We start from the raw sequence: 21,382 nt of genomic DNA on the forward strand, positions 1-21,382 counted from the left end.
AGTAGTGGGAGTTTTAGGTAGGCAGTGTAATGGCCTGAATTGGAATTTGGGCAGGTCATTGTGTCTAAGATTCTTGGAAGAAGTGCCTGTGAGAATACTTAACCATAACTTGCAACACTTTCAAATGCATAGCACTGCTGGGAGGCATTGGTCCATCAGTGATTCAGGGCATAGACCAACCTTTAACAAATTACTGCTTGCAGTATTTGCATTTTCCTTTGAAGTCTCTCATCCAGGGATTGACCAGGCCCAGCCCTGCTTAGATTATGCATTCTCAGGAGACCACAGCTGTTGGCAGTAAAATTGCAGAACCCAAACAAGACAAAATCTGTTTTGAGTTAACTCTATATCGTCCGCTTGACAACAGTGGGATTTCACCAGGTATAATTCAACTCAGACTTTGGCCCAATGTGCCAAGACCGGGAGCTGTTAAACTTTTATTTCCCTTCTGCAGAGGAATTAATCGCTTTGGTTTTGTGCATACTGTTTGGATGTGTAAAAATTTGGGAGGAAGGGGCACAGCTGCTGTGACAAAGCTGGCTTCGTATATCTTAAAACATGTCAAAGTCTATAGCTGTATTTCAGCTACTTGCTAATTATGTACTGGAAGGATAACAGCCCACCTGCCTTCAGGTGCCATTAGTCGCTTTTTTCTGAAGATGATGTATCCATCATTTTCCTCTATGCTCTCCCTATCTCCTTTAAGAGTCTGTATCACAATAATCATAGGTTTGGCTGGGCAGATCTGGAAATCCCTTTTATCCTTCAGGACTTACCAGTGCTGCTGGACACCATCCAGAGGGTGGGAGGTTTTCTCCTCTTCCCTGGGGACTGTTAGGGTGTGTCTTCACAGAAGTTATTTTGGAATAATGCTCATTACTCTGAAATAATTTTGCGAGTGTCTGCGCAGCAAAACCACTATTTCAAAATTATTTCAAAATTGAGGATGGCTTATTTTGATCTCTGTAAACCTTATTCTGTGAGGCATAGTGCTTATTCCAATATAGATACTTCAGAATAAAGGCTGTATAGAGAGGGAGTAGGGGCTATTTCAAAATAAGCTATAGTGCTTCCAGGGGCTCTAATCCGAAATCAGCTCTGTTGTGTGTGGATGCTCTATTTCAAAATAGCTGAGGGCTATTTTGATACACATTTTGTGTGTGGATGTGATTTTTCAAAATTAGCTATTCCAGAAAATCTCTTCCCGAATAGCTTATTCCAAAATAACCACAGCTGTGTATACATAGCCTTACTGAGCATTACTATTTAAAATAGTATGGGAGTAGTGTGGGACCAGGAAGGCCTATTCCTAGTGAAAGCCCCTGTCAGTCTCCCTGGCCCTCTTTCTTTTACCCTAGGGGCAGTTGTGCCATACATTGGGAAGATGGTGTTTTACTAAGATGGGTTGGTTTGTTTGCAGAATTCCTGTTTGAGCGTCTTTCCTGCACCAGTGAAATTCTCCTCTGGTCAGTTTATTGCTGCCTGCTGCTCCTAACTGAGGAGCAGCTTTTCTTTTCCAAGTGTCACACAGTTTATGGTAGGTCCCTTTGTTTCTAGCTTGTCAAAATTGTTAGAATAATATCATGTGGACACTGAGAATGGGCTTGGAATTTCAGAACCTTTTACTGCAATGTCACTGGACTCAGTAAGGTCCTAAATCCCTAGTACCTGAAAAGTATTCCAGTGTAATCCTTGTCTGGAGTCTTCCATGATATGGTTTGTGGTGCCTCAGTCCAGTTCCTGATGGGCACGTGTCCACACTAGAGAAGCCACCATCACAGTTGACATTTATTGGCACCTGGCTGGCAGTCTCTACAATGAGGCCAAAGGCTGACTAGGAAGACGGAAGTTGAATTCACAATAAGGGTGTGTCTGTTTGAGCAGGAAGTGTGTTTCCTTACTTGTATAGACTTACCCATTTTAGCTCTGCTTGAGTCTGTGCCTAAAACCAGCAGCATGTCTGCATGGGCACAGGTAGTGGCTTGGTCTATCCACCTGAGTGTACCCAGGGCGGTGGGTGAGAATGTACTCAGGATGGCTACCCAAGCCGCTGTCTAGTTCACTGCAGTCATGCTGATATGTGTAGGTGTTAGCCCAAGCTACCTCTGTGATCTGGGAATCACATCTTCCAGCTCAAATCTAGATGTGACCTTAACAAGTGGAATCTGAGGAATGTTGGCAGGGAACAGGATGTACAGAGTTCTCTTTGATGCCACAGCCTGTGTCCTGCTAAAGTCAAAAGATCCTCTAAATCCCTTTGAAAATTCATCTCCCCGTCTTAACTCTTCTTGGGTTTTTGGTGTGTGTGTTAAAATTGCCCTCATGACATCTTCTGCATGCATGTCCTTCTGCAGGTATCGAGTCTCTGTTGAGGAGCCTGAAAGTAATCCTGCAGCTGAATAATGTGGAGCTGCACAAGCAGGGACTCTTGCTGTTCACTGAAATACTGAAACGGTAGGGGACTGCCCTCCTGCTCGCTCACGTGTCAGTGAGTTTGATGACATTGTGAAGGCAAGGGAGAGCATCTGCTCATCCAGAAATCGCGTCTGTGAGCCTGAGAACAAATTTCATATGAAAATGATTCATCCACATTTCACATGCCACCTACCAAAACAGCTGCCTTTCAGTAGTTTCTTTGGAAGCGTCAGCACAGAACTGTTGGGTTGAGTGATTATCCTTTCAGCCTTGAAAAGGGCACCTCCAATATAGGATGGAGGGCCTTTTTTTTGGGTGGTTCCCCAAGCTGCATATTTGTGTAGCCTGGTTTCTGTAGCAAAAAATGGAAGAAGTTTAAAAAAAAAAAAAGAAGAAGCAATAAAGGAAAAGGGAGATGCTGTTGCACAGAATGGTGCTGGCAGTGCAGGATGGGTCAGAATGAGAGAAACCAAGACATGGGAAGAGAAAAATGTCACTCAAAATACATGTCTGTGTATACATCATTGCAAGCAGAAGAGACAATAGTATTTTGCCATATCAATAGCATTTTTAGTTTACTTTGGATTTTGCTCTCAGATAAATCTGTTTTGTTCCGGGGAAAGGGATCCAATCAAAGACCCTCTATTTTTTTGCTCCCTGCCTGTGGATTGCTACTTTGTAGTAACACCTCCTCTCCCTCGTGCTACCAAAGGGAACTGAACACAGGAATCCATCCCTTAGGAGTCAGTTCACTTTCTGAAAGGGTTATGTGGTCTGGGGCAACGTTCCCTCTAATATTTTCCACCCATGGGCAGAATACATTTTGCTGTGTGCACCAGGGCATGAACTGATGTGCACCACCAGTAGAAACACATCTTGTGTCTGTGGCACTCTGCTGATCAGCTGGGCGGCATCTGAATTTCTCCTAAGCAGCCACCCAAGCTCTCAGCTTACAGGGAACACTGGTCTGGGGTATCTCAAGATATTGCACCCATAGGCGTGTCAGTATTGGAGGAGCAGCGGACAGAGTTTGGAACCCCAAACACAGATGTTGCCCTTTAAACCTTTCCTCCAAGGCAAGGTTACATTATGAAGTACCCTTCTGCAGTGATGTTTGTGCCCGCAGTCAGTAGGGAAGCATTTCTCAAGGATTAGTGTTTCAAATAAAAAAGTAAAGTTAATTAATAAACTGAGAAACTAATTAAAACAAGGTGGGGTTTGACTCATGGAGACAGACCTTTCCAACAGCATTCTCCTCATCCTGTCTGCCAAGCAGCTGTTCTGCCTATTTGTACAGCTCTTGCCTGAAGCACTCCTGCTGGGGGAGGGGATGGAGACGAGAGGAAGGGTATGTGTGCTCAGCTGGAGTTAACCCTTTTTTAATGATCAACTACTATTTCTGCACCCACTTGGCCTTTCTCCATTGATAAAGTTCCCTGAGGGCTGAATACTGAGACACTGATGCTTCTAGTGTATTCTGCAATGAGAAGGTCAGGTGACCAAAGCTGTCCTTTTTCAAGAACCAGAACCTTTCCCAAAGCTTAAAAAGTCTGGTTAATCTTATTTAAAATATTACTTCTCAAGTTCATGGCAGTTTCTGTGCTTCCTGGCTCCACCACCCGGTAAAATCTCCACAGTAGTACAGAGGAGTTCTCTTTGTGGCCTTTGCAGCCCCTCTGGAAGCAGGACATTTCTTTCCTTATTTAGAAATGTCCATGTTTAGGTAGGCATTCAGGCACCAGAGTGTCGAGCCTGGCGTGAAATCCCAAGTTAGGTAAATTCTTTCTCTTGCTAAGAAGGCTGTCATGAAGTTTTCAGATGGGTGTTGGTTGATCTAAGCTGTGTCTACACGTGCATGCTACTTCGAAGTAGCGGCACTAACTTCGAAATAGCGCCCGTCACGGCTACACGTGTTGGGGGCTATTTCGATGTTAACATCGACGTTAGGCGGCGAGACGTCGAAGCCGCTAACCCCATGAGGGGATGGGAATAGCACCCTACTTCGACGTTCAACGTCGAAGTAGGGACCGTGTAGTCGTTGCGCGTCCCGCAACATCGAAATAGCGGGGTCCGCCATGGCGGCCATCAGCTGAGGGGTTGAGAGACGCTCTCTCTCCAGCCCCTGCGGGGCTCTATGGTCACCGTGTGCAGCAGCCCTTAGCCCAGGGCTTCTGGCTGCTGCTGCTGCAGCTGGGGATCCATGCTGCATACACAGGGTCTGCAACCAGTTGTCAGCTCTGTGGATCTTGTGTTGTTTAGTGCAACTGTTTCTGGGAGGGGCCCTTTAAGGGAGTGGGTTGCTGTTGAGTCCGCCCTGTGACCCTGTCTGCAGCTGTGCGTGGCACCCTTATTTCGATGTGTGCTACTTTGGCGTGTAGACGTTGCCTCGCAGTGCCTATTTCGATTTGGTGCTGCGCAACGTCAATGTTGAACATCAACATTGCCAGCCCTGGAGGATGTGTAGACGTTATTCATCGAAATAGCCTATTTCGATGTCGGCTTCACGTGTAGACGTAGCCCTAATCACTTAACAATCTACACGTTGGTTTTCTCCAAACTTTGACATTTGCCTACCAAGCGTGGTGCTGGGATCCAGCGATAGCAAACTCAGACAGCATGAATGTTTTGCCTGGAAAGTCACTGTCTCAAGACAATGCTAGGACTTAGCTGTGTGACTTCTGGTAGCATGGCCAGAAGCAACAAGACTTAAGACCTTTGGAGAATAAAGACAGAACATAGAGATGGCCTTATTTTTCGATACTCTCTTTTCAAGCAGAGGTGTTGACAAAGCTTTACTCATTTGCTTTCTGTTTACCCATCTCAGGCAGCCAGTGGAAATTAAATTATTCACAAATCTAGCCATGTATAAAGATGCAGTTGGTGTTCTTGAGGAGGCAGTAAAATGTCCAGTGCTGGAGGTAGCAGAAGAGGCTGTGAAAGCTGTGGCGGTTCTTCTGAGGTAACCGAGAAAAGGGTGTGATAGGTTTCTGTCAGGGGAGATGTATTTTGGATGTGACATGTATGTCTTATCTGTATTGGCCTCTTCCAATTCACTCCTGTCTGTATGAATCAGTCACAGTTGCTTTCAACCCAGTTACAGGCTGAAGGCTTTGATCCTGTATAAGTGTGGTGTTCAGCCAATTCTGAAGTAGTAGTGGCTAATGCCATAGAAAACTAGCCATGTTATTCTGAAAATATGTATTGTTCAAATCAACTAGCCACACTCAACCAAATAGCCACATGTAGCTTGTGGTTAGTGTGTTGGACACCACGGCTGTATAATGTAGGTGCATCACACTCGCTGGAGTGAGCTAGTAAAGGTGTGTTGCTGTCAGTCAGGTCTTTATTCATGCAGACCTTGCCATGACATGTGACCCTCTACGGAGTTCTGTCACCAACAGGAAATGTTCAGAGGCTCCTTCCAACTCCCAGGCTTGCTTCTTTCTTTCTTTTTCTTTCTTTCTTTCTCTCTCTCTCTGCAGGAAGGACCACTTGAGCTGCCCCCCAGTGCCATATGCAGAGTTGCAGAAGCTGATTGAGACTATGCTGAAGCGGTGCGCTGACCTCTCTCTGCCACTCATTAACAGGAGGCCTGCAGTAAGTCAAGGAGGACCACTGCTGCTCCTCGTGTATAGCTGGGTGTATGGATGTTGCATAGACTCTCACTTCCCCCTTTTTCTGTAGGTGGTGAGTAGCCCTCAGGGATCCCCCCAGTTGCCCTTTATTCCTCCTCATCTGGAAAGGTTTAGTTCTTCTTCGAGTGGTCCCTGTGGGTGCTCCACAATAGGTGTCGGGCTCGCCCGGCGCCGCAGATCGGAAATCTTCCAGCAGTTTCTCCTGGATTGCGCATGCGCCGGCGCGCGCCGCCGGCTGCGTGCATGATCCGGTCCCCACCAGTTCCTTCTCAACCGCCATCAGCTGCAGACGGAATCCACTCAGGCTAAGGCCAGAGTCAGATTACTTAGTGTTTTTTTTCCACGTGTAATTTGTTGTTTTCGGTTATTAAACAAAAAAAAAAAAAAGAGAGAGAAAGCAAAGACAAAGAGAATATCAGCAAAAAAAGAAAAAATGGAAAAAGAGAGGAGCGGAGGAGAGAAGAGCAGATGTGAAGGCCATTTAGGCCACCTGCTGCCGCAGGCCAGTGATCACTATTTGGGGTGGAAAGGCACAGATTAAGTGCTAAGTAACCTATTAACAATAAAGGACTCACCGCAATGGTCTCTTCAGGTTTTACAAAGCGTGAGTCATGCCGTGAAGCTGTGCAGGCCTCCGTGGGGCATAGTGAAGGCATCCGATGCCTGGGGGAATTACGGCTACCCAGACGCGTTCTCACTGTGCTAAGCTCACAGTCAGGGCCAGGAAGGACAGAGCGATGAGGCGTAAAATGCTCTTGTTGATAAGGCTCTCCAGCCGGACTTGCCGGAGAAGCGTCACCCGGAAGGGCCCTCTGGGTTGCATAAGAGGAGGGTAGTTTTTCTCTGACCCCCTCAGTGCAGAAACGGAAGAAACTGTCCCTGGCTCGATCCTTGCCGTGTGTTTGCAGCAAGCAGGACGAGGGGAGCACACAGCCACCAGCCGCATACTCAGGCAAGCGGCAGCGTGGCAGCACACGTGGCAGAGGCTGAGCCTCTGGTTATACAACAGCCAGCATGCGCGGCGCCTAGAGTGTCAGCCAGGCAAGCGCCGGAACCGGCGGCATCACCACAGGTGGCACAGACCCCCGCGGCACCAGCGGTGCAGGGGCGCCAGGCACGGGGCCTGCAGGCACCGGAGGAGGATACCTGCGCGGCACCGCAGCTGACGGTGCCGAGCGTGGCGCTGACAGCGGGGTCGAGATCCCCGGCACGGGAGGGGGCGGTGCCAGCCCCGCAGCAGAGGGGCAAGGCAACATCAAAAACCCGGCACCGCAGTCCATCTCTGGACAGGGCTGCGCTGCTGTTAGCACCAAGCCCTCCCCCTGTGATACACATGCCGCACCGAAGGCCTGTGTCTCCACCGGCCCATCCAGAAAAAGGAAAAAAAAAACCCTCCTTCTCCGTTCCTCCAACCAATGTCACCATGGCTTGGGCCACCTTCACCCATGCTGCCATGGTCGTCCTTATCATGCTGGACACAGACAAACCACAGGCCTACACCCAGGGGCAGGTACCCACCCCCCGGCCGCTCAATACCCCCGTGGGCACTCCTGATTGGGGACGGAAACACAGTTGTCTCAAGGGGAGTTAATTTTAGAACCCCGAGACTCTCCTTCACAATCCTCCAGTGAGCAAGTGTATCATCGACCGCGGGAATCCAAGGGTTCGAGGGAGGTTTACCTTAGTGGTTCCTCCTCATCCTCCCCAGATGAGGCCATGGCCTCCGGGGATGTCTCTCCCCCGGATGCCCTTAAACAGTTTCAGGAGCTGTTTAAAAGGGTGGCTTTCATGCAAGACGTTCAAACGGCAGAGGTGCAGGAGAAACATCACAAACTCCTGAAAAATTTGAGACCCCCGGCTTCATCCAAAATTGCTATTCCGCTGGACGAAGCCATTCTGGAGTCAGCCACTACTATATGGCAGACTCCGGCCTCTGTTCCGCCTACGAACAAGAGAGCGGATAAGAGATATTTCGTCCTGGCAAAGGGCATGGAGTTCCTCTTCAGTCACCCACAACCAAATTCTTTGGTGGTCGGGTCGTCCCAGCAGAGGTCAAAGGCTTCTCAGTACAAATCGGGGGATCGGACAAAGATGCTAAGAAGCTAGAGCTGTTTGGCAGGAAGGTATATTCCTCTCCTATCCTGCTGTTGAGAATGGCAAATTATGGGCACACCTAGCAAACCATAATTTTGATAGTTACTCCAGGCTTACTCCCGAAAGATAAAAAGCCGGTGTCAAAGGTGATTGTTCAAGAGGGCTACGCAGCATCGCAAATGGGAGTCCAGATTGCCCTGGATGTGGCGGACACGGCGGCATGTTCAACGGCTACAGCAGTGGTCATGTGTAGAGAATCCTGGCCCCAGACATCTGGTATCTCGAGGGACCTACAGGCGAAGATCGTGGACCTTCCCTTTGATACACAAAAGCTGTTTGCAGACTCAACCGACTCGGTCCCTCACTCCAGTAAGGACTCAAGAGCTACACTTAGAACCTTGGGCATTTATACTCCCCCATACAGGAGGGAAAAATTGTATCCTCAGCAAAGATGCTATGCTTACAACCACAGCGTGCTCAGTATCAACGGGGCTACGGACAAGGACGCTATCAATAGCGGCAACAGTACAGAATTCCTAGGCGATGTTCTCAACAAAGCTGTACGCCCTTGGGTCAGGCCCAAAGGCAACAAGTTTGATGGGTATGTCGGGGGCTGCACTATCAATTTCCTCGTTCAATGCCACTCTCATCTCATGTTCCATCATCACCTCAGACTGTTCCACTCCCAATTGCAAAAGATTACCCCAGACATATGGGTGCTGGAGATCATAGCCACGGGTTACGCGATCCCCTCCCGGTCGCTTCCACCGACGAAGCATCCCACCAGGCCTCACCTCAGGGATGCTGCCACGAGGCGAGGCTCACGCAGAAGGTGACTCACCTTACATTCATAAGGACGGTGGAAAGAGTGCCGGAATGATTCCAGGGGAAGGTTTTTATTCACGCTACTTCCTACCAGGGAAGAAAACAGGACACTGGAGGCCCATCTTAGATCTTCAGGGCCTCAACCGTTATTTGCGCAAGCAACGGTTTCGGATGATCACAGTTGCCTTGATACTCACGGCACTGAACGATGGAGACTGGGTTGCAGCGCTCGACTTACGAGATGCTTACTTTTATATAACAATCCACCCGGCGCACAGGGTTCTTCCGTTCAGCCTCTCCTTGGCCCCCAGAGTCTTTACCAAAACCCGGACAGTGGTGTCAGCCTACCTGCACAGACAGGGGGTGTTTATTTTTCCCATATCTGGGCGACTGCCTGCTAAAAGGGACCTCGAAGGCAGAGGTCTCACGCATGATACGCGTCACAACGGACATGTTTCTTCGCTGGGCCTAATCATCAACACCGCAAAGTCAAAGTCCGAACCCACACAACATATGGAGTTCATAGGGGCACACATAAACTCTATCACAGCAAGGGTGTACCTACCCGACGCCCGCTTCCGCGCCATCAGTTCGGTGGTGCAAGTCATTACATACAGCCCCACGGTGCCGGTCTTTAACGTGCCTACAGCTGCTGGGCCACATGGCGGCAGCGACGTTTGTGGTACAGAATGCCAGGTCGCACATGTCAAGCCTGTAGCATTGGCTGGCGAGCGTTTACAAACCGGCATCCCACACCGTCCACAGGGTGGTGTCGCCCACAACAGAGGTGCGCAGATCCCTGGCGTGGTGGGAAAACCCCGAGAATCTGCTAGTGGGGGTGCCTTTTTACCAACCACAAATTTCTATTTTTCTTACTACCGACGCCTCCCACATGGGATGGGGAGCGCACATTGGCGACAAGGTAACGCAAGGGCTATGGTCCCCTGCTGAACAGACACTGCACATATCCATACTGGAGATCAGGACAGTGTTCAACGCCTGCAAACACTTTCGAGATTTACCTACATGGCAAAGTAGTCGGGATTCAATACCGACAATACCTCCACTATGTTTCTACATCAATCGACAAGGGGGAGCACGATCCCGTGCCCTATGTGCGGAAGCACTCCGATTGTGGAATCGGTGCATCGCCAACAACATAACGTTGAAAGCCTCGTACTTGCTGGGCGCTCACAACGTGAATGCAGATCAGCTGAGCAGGCGCTTCGCAATCACGCACGAATGGCAGATCCGCTCCGATCTGCTACAGCGCATTTTTCGTACATGGGGGTTTTCCCCAGATCGATCTGTTTGCCACCCAGTACAACAACAACAACAAAAAAAAGTGTCCCCAGTACTGCTCCAGGGCAGGAGTGGGGCGGGGGTCCCTGGGGGACGCATTCATGTTTTCATGGAAGGGCTCCCTACTTTATGCGTTTCCCCTGCAGCGCTTATCTGCAAGGTCTTGCACAAAGCCAGAAGGGAGAGAGCTCGCATGATACTCATAGTCCCGCTTGGGATTGGCAGCAATGGTTTCCCTTGCTTCTGCGCATGTCGGACCGCCCACCGCTCCCTCTACCAGTGGCGCCGGACTTACTCACGCGGGCTCAAGGGTCCATAGTGCACCCGCACCCTCAGGGTCTGCACCTACAAGCATGGCTAATTCATGGCTTAGCTCCTTAAAGAGCACATGTACAGAGGGAGCACAACAAGTCCTGGAATGTAGCCGAAGGACCTCCACCAGGAGGACTTACAAGCAGAAACGGACTCGATTCACAGCCTGGTGTTCCGCCAAGCAGTTAGCCCCCCTTGACGTTCCTATACCTGTAATACTAGAATACTTATTGGACCTCAAGAGAGGCGGGTTTTCTCTATCCTCACTAAAGGTCCACCTCGCCGCTATATCAGCCTTTCGGCATACAGAGGAAGGGCCCACGTTATTCGCCCATCCTATCGTTACCAGGTTCTTGAAGGGGCTGGTAAACCTGTACCCCCCCTCGGAAACCACTTCCACTATTGTGGAATTTGGACTTGGTGCTCAGCACGCTATCGGGTCCACCTTTTGAACCATTAGCCACAGTTCCCCTACGTCTCCTTACGATGAAAACAACTTTCCTCCTTGAAATTACGTCAGCCCGCAGGGTGAGTGAGCTCGCAGCAGTGATGCCAATGCCGCCCTGCACAGTATTCTCAAAGGAGGCGGTAACCTTAAGTCTGCGCCCAGCTTTTGTTCCACAAGTCTCTTCGGAGTCCAATCTTAACGAGCCAATAGTTTTACCCTCGTTTTACCCGAAGCCTCACAGCTCTGGCAAGGAGGCATGCCTGCATCTCCTAGATGTGAGGAGGGCGTTGGCCTTCTACACAGACAGAACTAAGTCCTTCCAGAAAATGGACAGGCTTCTAGTCTCTCTTGCTCCTGGGTCAAAAGGAGAAGGTCTCTCTTCCTGGAGAATCTCAAAGCACATTGTGTCCTGTATAAAAATGTGCTTCGAACTTCGAAAGACTCCTTTGCTGGCCCCGTCCAGGGCTCACTCCACCAGCGCGGTGGCGGCGTCAACAGCCTTCTTCAAGGGCATTGCGTTAACAGACATCTGTAGAGCGGCAACCTGGTCATCCTATGACACCTTCGCCAAGCATTATGCCCTGCCTCGGGTATTCTAAGAGGATACCCATCTGTCGACAGCAGTCCTGTCGGGGGCAAGCTGCACATAAACCGATTACCCACCGCCTTACTTGGGTTACTGCTGGGTAGTCACCTATTGTGGAGCACCCCCGGGGACCACTCGAAGAAGAAAGAGAAGTTACTCACCTGTAGTAACGATGGTTCTTCGAGATGTGTCTCCGTGGGTGCTCCACCAGCCGCCCATCCTCCCCACTTCGGATCTCTGTCTAGTGTTTTTCAGGAGCATCCGAGGCGGTTGGTCAAGGAACTGGCGGGGACCGGATCATGCATGCGTGCCGGCGCATGCGCGATCCAGGAGAAACTGCTGGAAGATTTCCGATCTGCGGTGCCGGGCGAGCCCGACACCTATTGTGGAGCACCCACGGGGACACATCTCGAAGAACCATCGTTACTACAGGTGAGTAACTTCTCTTTCCTCTAGCTGAGGTGACAAGTACTGGGGGTAGCTGAGTTAGTCTGTATTTTCAAAAACAGCAAGAAGTCCTGTGGCACCTTATAGACTAACAGATATTTCCTGTGGCACCTTAGACTGACCGATAACTGGACTTCTTGTTGTTTTTGAAGGTAAAGAGTAACTCAGTTAATCCCTGTTAGTCTATAAGGTGCTATATGACTTGTTTTTGTAGGTGAGGAAGACTAGATACAGGTTCCTCTGGTGGCCATTCTTGCTTCTTCCGGATCAATGGACACGTGGTGGAAGGTTTGCTAAGAGGTGGTTCAAGGCATTCCTTCTGTCCAGGCTGAGTTTGCTCCTTCCGTGGTGTGTCCTCAGCTCCAAGGCAGTTCAAGCTCCGCACCTTCCAGCTCCTTCACAGCATGCTTCCTCTTTCCTGTTTATTACTGGTGACATTCTCCACTCTTCCTCTGAGTCAGAGAGTCACATTCCAAGAATTATGGTCTTCGCCCCCGCACTAAGAGAGCTACCAGCAATCATTTGAATTGCAGATCTGCTTATTTTTTCATGAAGAGAAATTGGGCAAAAAAGACTGAGGAGGAGGAGGGATTACAGGTGGCTGAATGTGAGCACAAAGGTTTAAAAAAACCCATTGTAGAGCTCTAGGCACATGGGTTTATGTCTCTTGGGTGTCTGTAGTGGGAGGAGCACCTGAAAGAAACATAGATTGTGCAAGTAGGTGGCTGAATTTTCTCTAGAATTGTACGTGGTCTGAGTCATGTGGCATCTGTTGTTTTTGTCTTCTCAGATGGGGGACTGTGCAGTTGTTTCATGAGCTTGGTTTGACCTTAGATGTCAGTCCACTTGCTTTTCATGAGCTACGAGCTCCACTAGCAATAGAGAATCTCTAACAGAGGGGAAGTGGGCTGTGGAAAAGAAACCAGGTGTTGGCTTCATTTAACTCAGGGAAAGGAGAAAACGATCCTAAGGTGGAAGGTGTGTCTGCATCAGATGGTAAAGGGGCTCATGGACACAGACTTTCAGTTTTCAGAGTGCTCAGGTGCCAGTTTGTAACTGTTTTTAAATGTTGTCCATTTGGAAGGAATTCAAAGAATAACTCACAGGAGTAAGAGGCTGGCGAGTGTGATTTATGAAGAAAGATTAAAAGAGCCATGTATGTTCTTGCTCACCAAATGACTGACACTCTGGTACTGCGACTGAGGAGCTACAGGCAGACTCCTGTGCTTCCATGAAGCCCTGACAGAGTTCATAGGACTCCATGGGAGCTGGGGTCTGTCCATTCAGTCAGCTGCAGGATTGGGGTCTAAGGAGAGAAGACAATCCACAAGCAGCTTGAACGATGTAAACACTGAGAAGAAAGAGGAATTGTTCAGGGTTGCCTGAGAGGTAATGAGATGAAACTGAGTTAAGAGCAAATTAAAGCTGACTTAAACCTGAACTATTTAAAACTGGAGCAGACAAGCCTTTGGCAAGACATTGCACTGTCCAGTGGGCAAAGTATTATCTAATAGATCTTTCCCATCTCTAATATTGATGAGAAAAGCGCAGGTGGACAATAACATTGAACAGAAAAGGAGCCCACTTGTGCATGAGATGATTTTTAGTACAGGTTTTGTCCCTCACCCCATCCCTGGTTAGGTAGATGGTTTGAGGGGGCGAACATTACCTTATTTCAGATGTAAGCACAAGCTCTTCAGGACACATTTCCTGCTTCTGTCCTTTAATGGGATGATTGTCTCTCCCCCCATCTCTCAGAGTTACCCAGGGTACAGCAGTCAGAACAAAGTGGCTTTGCGACAGGGGCAGTTCCTGCACAGCACTGTGGAAGGCTTCAGAAATGCTTGTAGGTGAGGAGCTATGGGGATTTCTGTTGGTCCTGGCTCTGTCCTAGCCCAGCGAGTGCATCTTCCCTACACTGCTCACACACCCTGTGCCCAGCTAACATTCCTTACGGCCTCTCCTCAGCACCAAGTGACAGTGCAGTGTATGCTCTGTCAGCACAACTTGTGGGAAGGCTGCTGTTTGGCATGTCAGTCAGTTGTTATCCAGATGCTGAGGCAGACTGAACTAATTAGAAGGATCACTGTCTGTGCCCTTCAAGCCACTAGAGTGGATGCATTCAGTCAGTGGAGTTCTTTCCATGCTTCCATGATCCAGCTGCTGGAGCTGGCCAGAGGCAAGAAATGATTTTTTTGAAATTTAATTTTTTGGTCAGCGTGGGGCTTGTGAAACTGAAGAGTCAGGTTTTCAGCTTAGCCACACAACATGTAATTCTCGACAGACCCCCCTCTTGGGTGACTCCCCTGATCTGGAGAGACTTACTTCTGAGCGGGAGAGAAGAATCTCCAGTGTCTGTCTTACCCCTTGGTGGTGGGGTGCCAGAAGAAGGGGGACACAGTGCTAGTTTTGGTAGTTTTGTGATGTGCACATGCCCCCTTAGATACTTTCCTGAGACCCACCTGCTCGTTTTGAATAGATTCCTGAACAGCTGTTGGAAAATAACAACTTCTGGTGACTAACCAAATTTGGTGGCTACACTTCAACTAGTAGATGGCATTCCATTCCCAGTCTTCTCATTTTAATATGTGCTGAAGCAGTGCCTCAGGACAGTGTTTGGGGGCACTGTGCTACTATAATACTGTCTTGTAGGAGAGATGCAAAACTGCATTCCTGGCCACGCATGATCAAATACCTTGTGGCATTTTTATAACGTCTGAGGTATTAGTTCTGGTGTTCAGGCCAAATTTCAAATGGGCTAAGTACATTTAACCGAAGAGTATGGTCTCCTTGTCCCTGCACCCGGAATTTCATTTCATCCTTTTCCCTTCTGTGATGCTATTGTTCAGTGTTGCTGACTCAAAATGATTGTTAGGTTTCACTGGAGACTGCTCTTTCCACTGCCGGATCCCTGCACATACAGCCTGGAAAGCGCTCTGGGCTCCTTCAGATTCTAGAGGTGTAACACACTTTAGTATCTTCGGAGAGCAGGAGAATGCACTCTTTGATGTCCCTGTGTGTTTTTCTAGGTTAGCTGTGGAATGTCAGAGTGACCCCTTGGCTCAGGAGAATGCTTTCACTGCTCCTGGCTCAGAGAGTGAGAATACCCTGAGCAGCTTCTCAGAGTTTCTGCTGAGGATTTGCGACAGCCATTGCATCCCCATAGTCATGGTACGGTAAGACCAGACCCCACGCTGACCCTCAGGCATGCAGAGAGGGTCGCCCACACTGTGGACATACTTATGGGAAATTGATGAGAAGAATTCATGTGGGAAAGAGAATTAGGGAAAACCCCATATGAGACTCTTATGAATGTAGTTGTAGGTCTATCCTGACTCACATTGAGCAGTCCTCAAATTATTTGGCTTATGGGGAATGGAAGAGAAAAGTGTATAGGGTGGGTATATGAGCTCAGAGCTCTGCCCACACTTTAGAGAGAGAACAGGAAGGTATCTCTAGACTATGCAGTCTCTAAAATAGCACTCCAGCCAAATGATATAATAAATGACAGGTCTTCCCATTTCTGCCAGTGATGAAGGCATGAACCACTCTCTGTCTTCTCTTTCATGGCCTGCCGCTGTCCTGGCAAACCATAGAACTTGCAGGTTCCTTTTCATATAGGCTTATGCACTGTATTGCTTAACCTGTGGAACTTGCAGCTACAGGACATTATAGAAGCACATAGCTCCTTAAGGCAAAGAATAAAGTGACAGGAAGGAGCAGATGCGCAGAGGTTTGTACTGTGTTTCATACAAATTTGTTACACTCCTTACATACATAGAGCCAGAATGAGCAAAGCACTTAAGTGCATATGTCCATCTCTGTTCAGCAAAGTGCTTAAGCACGTGCTTTAAGTCCCGTTGATATCAGAATGCATGCTTAAGTACTTCAGGGAGTTGGGCCCTTGGTGTCTGAACAGGAATACACTTTCCAGTAATTCTGTGTAGTGCAATAATGACAATATCAATCTGATGCTTTAGGGCATGAGATGATTACAAACTGGGGCCAGAGAGAAATTTTCTCTGTGTCGTAGAGTCTTGCACAGTTAGAAGTGATGGTTCAGAGTGAGATGTTATTGAATCTGTCTCTGAAGCACCTGGTATTGACTACTGTTTGAGGCAGGATACTTGCTGTCAGCGGACTGTTGGAACGAGGGCTGTTTGACTTCAGTCACATTTGCCTGGCTTTGTAACAGTGGGAGGCTCACTGAAAGGTGACCGATTCCTTCTGTGCTTGCATGTTTATCACCACAAAGGGGCACAGCATTGGCTCGCTGACCATTTCCTCTCCCCACAGAAGCACTCAGAAAGGACTTTGAGCCCAGCTCTGATGGAGGTTTTCATGTCAGCCCTCAGCACCCTGTTCACTGTTGTGCCGAGCATGCGTGAGAAATTCTCTAGGAAGCTGGGTATGCAGAACTCTGGCATAATATTTTGTGTGCTTCTTTACACAGTGAATAACCTGATCAGCCTGGGGAACTTACTGCTGCTGGATATAACTGAAGCAAAGAGCTTAACAAGATTTGAAACAGAGGCGTTTATTTGAAAAAGACTAGCATCTTCACTTCTGTTAACTAGGCTAAAACCCAGAGTTAAAAACAAGATCTGCTAAGTGCTGGGAGTTTACCCTGTAGCATCATGCTTCAGTTAGGTCCATTATGGGAGCATTATACTTTTCCTGTAAAGCCTTGAGAATTGCCTGCTGTTGGAGATGAGTATCAGAGAGGTAGCCATGTTAGTCTGCATCTTCAAAAACAACAAGAAGTCCTGCGGCACCTTGTAGACTAAGAGATATTTTGGAGCATAAGCTTTTGTCGGAAAAGACCCACTTCGTTAGATGCTTGAGTGGCACTCCTGCATCTGATGAAGCGGGTCATTGCCCATGAAAGCTTATGTTCCAAAATATCTGTTGGAGATGGGAGATCAGACAAAATTAATTAGTGGGGTCTTAGTGTTTTATCTGCTATGTATTTGAGAGTTTTTCTGCCCGTTCATCTGTCTGTTCAAGAACTTCTCCTAAATGGAAAGAGCTAGGACCACCAAATCCAGTACACAGCTTCCTCCATAACTTAAAGGAAACGGGGTTTGGTTGTGCCAGGAAAATGGGATGTGCCTGGAGTGGGTTTGCTTCTCATAAAACCATACACAAAAAGACAGAATCACCAGACACATAAAAGGTGCTGGCTGGGGGTGAGTGTCCCATTCCCGAGGGACCCTTGGTGGGTGAGGTTGGGAGGGGCCAAAGTCCCCACCCCCGGCAATTCATACAGGGATGTTGCTGGCTGTTACCCTTTGTCTGGGAGCCATGGGAAAATGCACATTTTGCTGCATTCCTTACCCTGGCTGAGGCGCCAGGGGCAGATAAACCTGGACCTGCCTCAGTTGCGGGACATGCACTTGGGGTGCTTCTCACCTGCTCCCAAGCTGCTGTGATGTAAGAAGGCAGGGGTAGTCTTTTGTCACTGGGGCAGCCTGCATACTGGACCCCTCATCCCCAGAGTGATGATTTAAAAGAAGCTTGTATGTTTTCATTTTATTATCCAAAAAACAAAAATTAGTCCGATTAAGGACATGAGGAATGCCAGATAAATCTTCTAAGCTGTGTCTACACGTGCACGCTACTTCGAAGTAGCGGCACTAACTTCGAAATAGCGCCCGTCGCGGCTACACGCGTCAGGCGCTATTTCGAAGTTAACTTCGACGTTAGGCGGCGAGACGTCGAAGTCGCTAACCTCATGAGGGGATCGGAATAGCGCCCTACGTAGGCTACTTCGATGTAGGCTTCACGTGTAGACGTAGCCCTAGTTTCCTATATATTGTCTGTCTTCTTTACTGCCTGCAAGTCAGAGATGTAGAGGAATTCATTCTCACCTTGAGCTAGTTCACCTGGCAGTATTTGTCTTCTTTCCCACAGAGATTATAGGCCAATGTATCCCATATATGCTCTTCTTTCCAAAGTTTGGAAAAACTATTTGCCCACGGAACAACAGAATGAGTCTGGCAGATGGATTCTGCCTGGTGTGACCTGTCTTGCTTGCCAGCTGCAGCTTTGAAAAGTCATGGATGGTTGTCTGTGACCTGGAGTCTGGTATTCTATACTTCCATGATGTGACTAACTTCCCTGCTGCTCTTCTGTCTCTCTAGCATCCTCTTCTTTCATCCGACTGGCCTTGGAGCTGAAGGCTAAATTCTGCATTGGAGAAAGGTACTGACCCCTCTGTTGAAACTGAATCAAGAGTTTCCATTTGAGAAAACAGGAAAAGTCGTATTCTTGCAGCAGAATTAAATATGAATGGTTTGGAAGTGCCCTCTGTTCGTCTGGGCCAGCACCATCCTCCATTTGTTGAAAGACCTAAACTAACTGAAAAGGAAAAAGTTAGGCAGATGGAGATGGGATGAGAAACTGATAGTGGAAAAATGATCAAATGTCAGATCTATTTTAAAAAATGCCCAGTAAGGAACATGCTATGTGGGGACAGTAGCATGGTACTGTTGTGATGGTGCAATGACACTGATTGTCATGGAGAGGGGAAGTTACAGCAGGGTCCATCTCACTTGAGCTCTGGCACTCCAGGAACAGAGCATACTTTATAAGTATGGGTGCAGTGATTAGAAGGAATGGGGAGGGTAAGAACACTAACAGATTACGCCATGCTGGGTCATTTCTAGCAGAGGTTGCCAGTTTATGGATAGAACCCTGTGTTTGTAGGTGACATACAGGGTGGCATGTGGGATTCAGTCCTCTCCCCACTGTCATATTTCTGCTTGGCCTGCTGCGAGGGAGGGGGTGTGGGGAGCAGAGAGGGTTCCTTCTCCCACTGTCTCTGTCCCCTGGCATGCTTTGTCACCAGCAGCTGGGCCTGGGCAGGGAGTGGATGGCGTAGGGTCAGCTGCTTCTCATGCCACCTGCTCCACATTGCTGCTCTGGGAAGGAAAGCAACTACAGGAGAGGCAGCCTGGCTGGGGCGGCAGCCTGCATTTCCCCTTCTGTTTCATGCCTGGGCCTGGCTGTGGGAAACAGGCTGAGCGAGTTAGAAAGGTGCCGGGGAGGGAGGTTCCGGCTTGCTGGATCAGTTCTTGGCAGCTGGGACAGTTGCGACCGTATGCTGCTACCCATTGTGCTGCAGAGAGTCAGTGACCGAGAATAGCCACCAGCTTCGGCTGATATTAGAGTTGACTCCCTCCTGCTCCCTACCCAGGCCCAGCTGCCTGCGAGTGGCTGAAAGTGTCCAGGGAGGTGGAGTGGAGGCAGAGCAGGAGAAGGACAGAGCTCCCACTCCCATAATTCTGTCGGGGCAGGGAGTGTGCAGTGGCTCTGGGCTGGGCACAGGTGTAGAGTTCGCTGGGCAGAAGAGATATGATGGCCATCTTTCAGAGTGTGTCCCTTCCCGCACCCCAGTATCAGGAGACATGAATCGTCTGTGCCTGCGCAGATACAAAATTTGTATCCACAATATGATCTGCAAGCATGGGCCATGGACATCTGCATCTGTGGATATAAAGCAGATATGAAGCACCTGATAATAGTCTGTAGCATATAAGATAATTTCATGGTGTTGCCTCTCCTTGTACCTAACTGCTACATTACCAGTGTAGCTAAAACTGCACCTGCTTGTGATTCTAGTAATGATTGTCCATGTTAACAGTTCTGATAGTTAAAATGGGTATGTTTTGTGATTGGCCCATGTCTGGGAATGGGTGTGCAGGTGCCCCATGAGACGCTGTTCTCTAGGTCTTGGTGAGATGTTCTCACAGCCAGGGAGAGATGTATCCCTGAGATTGTGGTGTTCTCACCCTTTTGGGTAATTTTTTTGCTGCTGTTCATTGTTAGGTGTTGGAATGCCATGGCTCCTAAAGCTCTCCACTGCAGTTAGCAACTCATCCCAAAATGTCTGAGGGGCTCCTGTTTCTCCTGGACCCCCAGATCTGGAAGCCATGTCTTGACAGGGGAGATGTGTGCAGTTAGCTGTTATCCTTTGGCTGATGCTCGTCTGTCAAACACAAGAAATCCTGAGTCTGACAAGGATTTATCAGCCTAGATTTCCATTCTCATTATAGCTTTCTGTTCTCCCTTTAAGTAACCCTGCTTTGAATCAAGCCTGTTCAAGCTTCCTCTACAGCATGTGCCTCAGCCTTCATTCAGCTTCAGAGAAGATCAAGGACTCTTCCCAGGAGGGCAAGTTTGAGAACGGAGATGATTTAATCTTGTTCATATGGGGCGGGCCCAGTCGGCCCCTGTTCAGAGATTTTTCAGCTGATTTAGTAGATTTGCCAGGGTGGTAAATGGGGATTTTCTAAACATATTTACTCTGCACTCAAAACCAAGCCATGAGCCATTTAAAAATCCATTCCTGTGACCATGGCCTATTTGCATATGGGCTTGTCCACATGGGAAATGTGCTGGCATAACACAGTTGGTATCATTAGTTGTAGCCATGTTGGTGCCAGAATGTTCAGATAGTTATAAACTGTGTGGACGCATGCATCTGATGAAGCGGGTCTTTGCCCACGAAAGCTTATGCTCCAAAAATCTGTTTGTCTGTAAGGTGCCACAGGACTTATTGTTGTTTTTGCGGATATAGACTAACATGGCTACCTCTCTGATACTTGTGTGGACATTATTATCCTGGAGTAAGAGTGAGGTTTTTCTGGTTTCATTACACTGGTAATTTCAAACCCTTAGTGAAATGTGCATATTGGTCTCTCATTCAAGTTCTGGGTGAGTGCAGGTTCCTACACAATAAAGCCACTATCACAGTTGGCACTAATTAGCATATCTGTTGATGGCCTCAGCAGTGTGCCAAGGACTGAATAGGCCATGAAAGCAGAACTCCCTTCTCATCCTTAGATATGGTCCCACTGTGATGGGCTGAGGCATGTACAGCAGGCCTGCAGCTCAGAAGCATGCTTTGCTGTTGTTTGTATTATATCTGTTCCAGGGATAAGGACATCAGTATTCCTCAGCCAGGTCCCTCCCTGATTTTATATTGCTGATTTTCAAAGGATAAAACCACGCACTTCAGACCCCTCTGCTTTTGTTCTGGTATTCCTGAGTCCTTTCTGCCCTCCATGTTCTGGGTTTGTTTCTAGAGCCAGAGATGTCTGAGCTCCTGCAGAGGAGTCTGCCCCAGTTAAACTGCAGTGTGCCTGAAAGCCTCGCCCTCCTCTCAGAAATCCCTGAGCCCTTCTGTATAGGTGAAGCTCTTCGTAGCCACCAGTATTGCCTCCTGCTCCTTTTGTACTTTGCCTACACCCTGGAAGACAGGTGAGCCAAGTGGTCTGGGTGAGAAGAGGATGCTCCAGGCAGCCCTGTGCACAG

The 21,382-nt window shown here is 48.4% G+C and overlaps 1 protein-coding gene across 1 annotated transcript in view; it reads left to right on the top strand.

Annotated features, from left to right (window-relative positions):
• MEI1 (meiotic double-stranded break formation protein 1) overlaps positions 1-21,382 on the top strand; it is a 70,742-nt gene that overhangs the window by 14,126 nt on the left and 35,234 nt on the right. Inside the window, exons 9-18 of the mRNA XM_075010210.1 lie at positions 1,421-1,537; positions 2,355-2,454; positions 5,240-5,374; positions 5,898-6,012; positions 13,823-13,914; positions 15,094-15,235; positions 16,361-16,472; positions 18,208-18,268; positions 20,142-20,239; positions 21,154-21,328. Coding sequence (XP_074866311.1) covers positions 1,421-1,537; positions 2,355-2,454; positions 5,240-5,374; positions 5,898-6,012; positions 13,823-13,914; positions 15,094-15,235; positions 16,361-16,472; positions 18,208-18,268; positions 20,142-20,239; positions 21,154-21,328 — 1,147 coding nt within the window. The remainder of the gene's footprint in view (positions 1-1,420; positions 1,538-2,354; positions 2,455-5,239; positions 5,375-5,897; positions 6,013-13,822; positions 13,915-15,093; positions 15,236-16,360; positions 16,473-18,207; positions 18,269-20,141; positions 20,240-21,153; positions 21,329-21,382) is intronic.

The sequence above is a fragment of the Carettochelys insculpta genome, chromosome 1 (assembly GCF_033958435.1).
Source record: "Carettochelys insculpta isolate YL-2023 chromosome 1, ASM3395843v1, whole genome shotgun sequence".
Lineage (NCBI taxonomy): Eukaryota > Metazoa > Chordata > Testudines > Carettochelyidae > Carettochelys > Carettochelys insculpta.